General features: G+C 40.0%; 1 protein-coding gene across 1 annotated transcript; it reads right to left on the bottom strand.

The window, feature by feature from the left end:
* Positions 1-1,056: 1,056 nt before the first annotated feature.
* Positions 1,057-1,662, bottom strand: LOC104079815 (PIN2/TERF1-interacting telomerase inhibitor 1-like; the record flags this gene model as incomplete). Its single annotated transcript, XM_009581971.1, has 1 exon — positions 1,057-1,662. A coding segment is annotated over one exon (606 nt), but the record flags the coding sequence as incomplete, so codon positions are not given.
* Between the last annotated feature and the right edge of the window lie 3,991 nt (positions 1,663-5,653).

Here is a 5,653-nt window from a genome sequence, read left to right as displayed (position 1 = left end):
CTAAATTGCAGATTTTCAATGTATAAATGGCAATACTAATGCATCTGACCAGCTATGCTTTTAAAATCTGTTTGGTCTCCTAATTTCACAGAAAACCTTGCTCCATCCAAGGCAACTTTTTGAATTCCAGATGCACCACTGAAGGTACTGTGAATGTTGCCTGGGAACCAAAGATTTAGATATGGTTAATAAAGGCACAGCTCCTTTACCTTTGTTGCAAAGTTACAATTGCTCGACAGTAGTTAACTACTGGTTAGGAAATAAAGGGAGGGTTTTTTCTTTCATTCTTTAGTACTGACGCTCAGGTGTAAACCTTTAATTAGACTAAGTATTTTGCTAAGAAACAACAACTATTTTATATGTAAAAGGAGATCAATGAAAAAATTAGACAGGACTGCAAAAATCAATGGATACAAAAATCAATACATACAGCTTTGCAAAACCCCTCCTGTTTCCAAAAGCAGAGCTGGGCTACCACAAGTGGAAACAACAGTGGCTTTAATAATAAAGGCAGTGGCAGGGTGACTCCCCCCCCACCGCCCACCTTGATTGCGAAAAACGCAGTCCGTGTGAAGCAGCAGATAGTAATTCACTGGCTTTCACAGTCTTAACCACAGCAGTTAAAACCAGGCCTGCTTTTGCTTGCTGTTATCTGACTTGAACGGCGTTGCACCAGAGTGCACCTGGGCTGAAGGCAGCATAGGGTCTGCTGTGTTAAAACATAGCTCTTGCAAAGCCACTACGGTGAACCGTCTGCCATACTGGAAGAGGCAAAGCCTAACTGTTTTTTATCAAGTCCTGCTTTGCAGACATGCAAGCCTTGGCCCTACACATGGAGCCTTTTTTAACATGGTGCTGAAGCTCATGTTGGCCTGTCACCATGTTCTTCCTTGAAAGAGCTATATTTAAACACAGTCTGTGGCTTCCGTTGGAGGTAGAGCAGTGTGCTCAAGACTGGATTACAACGTGATGTCTGGCTGGTGTGTTTACACAGACTTCTCCTCTAACATGCTAAAGTTCAAATCACCTCAGAGTCCCAGCTTGACTCTTAAATGGTTAAATGTGCTTGCAGTGCTTCTTTTGCTTTCTTTGCGCTCCTTCGATACACTCATCTGTCTCCTCTTTTTGCCTTTTGTGTTTCTTCTTATGGTGTTTCTTTTGCTTTGCTTCATAGTCCTTTATGCCGAGATCTTCCCCATCAGATATTCCCATATAAATTTCTCCATTGCCCATATTTTCATCACAACTAATGCTCTCCCCTTTGTGCTGCTCTTTATGTTTCCTTTTCTTTTTCCCTGAGCGACACTCATTTAATGAAGCATCCAGTTCCTTTCCATTCAAGCTACCTATCTTAGGTTGTTTCACTTTTGGTTTCTCGCAATACTCTGTACTCTCTGCCTCATCTCTCTTCTGCTTCTTCTTTTTCTTTTTGACTTTGGTTTTCAGTTCTTCTGAAGGCTCCAAAGCTTCGTCAGCTGTTGGGCAGGAATTGTCTACCTTTGTTTCCGTTTCATTCTGGGATCCCTTCAGTTTTGCCATGCGCTTAGCGAAATACTCCTGTACAGTGAGAACACTCTTCACTGTATTGTAACCGTCTGCAGGCTCAGATAGCCAGTGGTTTCTCTTCTTCTCTTCCTGAGACTTGGCATCGGTAATATCCTCCTGCAGGTGAACAAAGAGGAGCAGGAGTGAGAGTCAGAAATAATAGCTTTAAACATAATGTTATTTTTTTGCACACTAATAAGAAAAACATTTAAAAACCATAAGGTGCTTTGAAAAATAATTATAAAAGTATAGACTTTGGCAGAAGCGAGAGGCAGCCCTTAATGCAAAAGATAGCGTAGGTTTAGGGAGAAGAGGTTGCAGTATGGAAGGCAGCAAGAAAATACAGAGCAAGACAATTCTCTGTTGTTTTGAATTTCTTACTGTTTACCTACTCCTGTGCAACTCATGCAGATTATGTGTAATACTATCATACTCTCTGTATTACACTCACTTTGCAAAGGCACATGTCTCTACAAGATATAAAAGAACATGAAAAATAACACAGTACGATCTATTAGCCTGTGGCATACAGGAAATCCCATGCCTGGAATACCTCTACAGCAAAGTGCAAGAACTTATGATACACAGAGCAATCCAGCATTGATGCATCTCTTCCATCTTATCTGATCTTTAGAAATGTTTGTTTCGTAGCTGGTTTACTGTCATTGTGTCCTAGATGTTGTTATTTAAACATGCTCCATTTGATCATACCTTATCAGATGGCAAAAACAACATCACAGGTTAGATCTTACAAGGCTTCTGCATACACAAAATAAATAGCTGCTGAACTCTAGCTGCAGGTGAGTATCTATAAAGAGAGTCTAGCATCTAGAAAGTAAATATAAAACAAAAAGCAAAGTATAGCTCTGGAGCTGGATGTTATGTATGGCATGAAGAGAATTGACTCTGAAAAAGCAAAAAATGCAACAAGATGAAAATACAGAACTTGTTAAATTATCTGTGACTTACAAAATAAACAAGCCAAAAAGGCAGCTGAAGTTCAGACTTGTTTACGTGGATACTGAAGCACTCAAAAATAACCCTTTGTGGCATATCCTTTTGCTTGGCAAAAGTCAGAAATGACTCTTGGACGTGTCCCAGATTTTACATTGCTTTTTTTTTAAAGCCTTGTACAAACTGCAGGTAACCAAGCATACCCCCCTCGATAAAAAGGCAGCTGAAGTTCAGACTTGTTTACACGGATACTGAAGCACTCAAAAATAACCCTTTGTGGCATATCCTTTTGCTTGGCAAAAGTCAGAAATGACTCTTGGACGTGTCCCAAATTTTACATTGCTTTTTTTTTTAAAGCTTTGTACAAACTGCAGGTAACCAAGCACACTCCCCTCGATGGGAAAAGCTGAGCGAGTAAGAATCGTGCAGAATCCTTACCAACATCTGTCCTAAAACATGCTTCTTGAACGGGAGGTAATCCACAGCTATTACAGTCAAATGTGGTGAGTACGACAGAGATACTTCACTGTTTTTCCATTCATAAATGCACAGATAAGAGCATTCATTCTACCCATGCATCTTGTATGTGAACTGGAGTGACTATAAAATGCAACCAAATCACAGCAGTAATATTTCATGCCCACTTCCACTGGCATAAACTGATACACAGGGTGAAGGCCAGCAGAAAACTGGGAGATATAAAACCACTTATCTCAACACTTCATAGTTATTGCATGATGGTGTAGATAAGTGATCTGGCTCTCTTCAGGGCATCATTAAACTTGCTAGCTGAAGTGGGGTTTATTAGGGTTTGTGAGTAAGGTTTTGCAGGTCTGACTCCTTATGCATCCATAACCTTTACTCACATGAGCAGGAACGCAAAAATTTGTGTCATTAGTGATGCATTACGAGTAGCCATTTCCTCATACATCTGCTTTCAAGAGAGCTATTCCAGTGGAACGAAAGTAACACTACACTTGAGATTCCAGTAATGTTTGTGTGGGCACTTATAAAAATTAAGTACTTTTCTTGTAGGTATACCTTGTAGTGTACCTTCAGGTAAGTTTATGAAGTAACTGAAACTATTCGACTTCTGGCAAAGAAGTCTGCAAAGAGATGTTGAACGTGGGGAAAAACCCCCATGTATTGACACATATCTATACATATCGGTTACATTTGGAAGGGGAGCCGCAGTAGGAGTTTGACAAGATAGAATCCACAGAATAAATGGATTGAGCTACGCTTGTAGTCACTCTCTTTTTAATAAGATATACCTCCCAACCCAACCCAAGCAAGCAGAGTTAGTGCAGATCAAAAATAGATGCCCTGCTAAAGCAGAGTTAAACAGGTCACTTTCTTTTCCTTTTCCTTCTACCCACAGCAGGTTTTTGACACCTTGTATTGCAAAATGACAAACAGTCTCCCAGGTTTTCTGCCGCAGATGCCAGCCAGAACAGTTTCCCTCCCCACCCCAATATGTAAAACGTACTTGTGACCAGAACACCAATTACCCCCTGGCCAACCAGGAAAGGATTTTCTCATTCCCTTGGTGACTTCCAAGTCCTGACAACTTAATTACTGTAATTCAAGGCAAATACTGCTTGAACTCTACACATTTATTTTATAAAATACATTAGGCATAAAAAAAAAGTTCCTTTGGTTAAGCTGAGGAGTTCAGAAGGTATGCATGATCCCAGAAAATAAGAACCTTGCTCAGAAACTCCTTTATTGATAAGAATTTTAATAACCACGGGCCACTGAACACAGAACTAACAGGGCATGGAGACAAGCAGAGAGGTGCCAACCCTAGAAAACCTCTCAGTTTAGGAAAAGCTTATGTGAAACCATAAATCACCTGGAAGGGCTGTTAAATGCCAGAAGTGTTCCCCCTCCCGTGATGTACCTGTCCTAGTAGCCATGGGAACACCGCTGAACTCTAAACGTGGTTTAGAGTCTCTTTCTTTAACCTCTCAACAGGAGACTCACAGTTTATGCAACTCCTCCCCTGCTTGCACCAACACACACATATAAAAATTTCAAAGAAAAATAAGATATACATACTTAAATGTGTACTGCGTTGCTGCAACTTCTGAAAAGCAATTTGTTACACAAGATAAAAGACGGAAAGCAACACCCCTGTTCCAAAGAACTGATGATCACGTAAAAGGAGAAGAGCAATCGTGCTGCAACTGGTGGGAGGCCTGAAGATTGGGCTTTGGAGGAGATATGTTTGTCCACACTATGAGTTCCAAAATTGCCAACAAAATCGGGCTGAGAAGATGAAGTTAAAAGGAGTTGGGAATACTGGCCTCTATGGAACTGGTAGGATGGTCCCAAGCAAGAGAAAAGGACTGCCTGAAACATGGTGTTAAATGTGGAATGATTAAGAGGAAACAATAGGAAAATTCAAGGAGAGGCTGGGAAGTGCACAGGAAAAGATGAAGGTCAATTATAGCCAGAAGTCCCCTGTAAATATCATCTGTTTATGTAATTAGTTAAATGTATGGAAAATAATTTGAAGCACATAAAGCACTCTAAGTACCACCGGGTTTTTTTTTTCTGCTTGCTTTCTTCACTTGAGACACACAATGCTGATTTAATCATTAAGTTAGTACACTAAACTTACAGTGAAATCCTGGTTCCCTTGATTCCTGCAGGATCAGGATTGCATCTCTAAGGGATCATGCTGTCAGAGCATCCTTCAGCCACAGTTATTTAGAGAAGAAAAAAATAGGGGATTATGGTCAATTATATAAACAATTCACATCACATCGTGAAAACAGTTTGGCAACAGTAGAAGCCCAAAGTGGAAAGTATTTAGATACCTCATGAAATCAAATGAGTTTGAAACCCAAATTATCTGTGGAGATTTAAGACCTCAGGTTGAAGAATTAAAATCCAAAAAAAAAAACCTGCATCTGCATGTTACTCTGGGAGGAAAAGCGAGATAAAACCAATCAGCAAAGACAAAGGGTGCCAGTACATAAACAACAGAAGTAGCTTGGACTAATTCAGTGAAGTTTCCCTCCTCTTCAGACTGCAAGTTTTTCTTTCTCAGCACTTAAAGCTTAGAATAGGGGAATAAAAAAATCTACTATACAGTCTCAGATCTGCCACATACGAACTACAATTACTTAAGTAATTACTTGTGGAA

This window comes from Fulmarus glacialis, unplaced genomic scaffold, assembly GCF_000690835.1.
Source record: "Fulmarus glacialis isolate BGI_N327 unplaced genomic scaffold, ASM69083v1 scaffold14037, whole genome shotgun sequence".
Taxonomy (NCBI): domain Eukaryota; kingdom Metazoa; phylum Chordata; class Aves; order Procellariiformes; family Procellariidae; genus Fulmarus; species Fulmarus glacialis.
The sequence above is the reverse complement of the archived record's forward strand: the minus strand, read 5'-3'. Positions and strand labels throughout refer to the sequence as shown.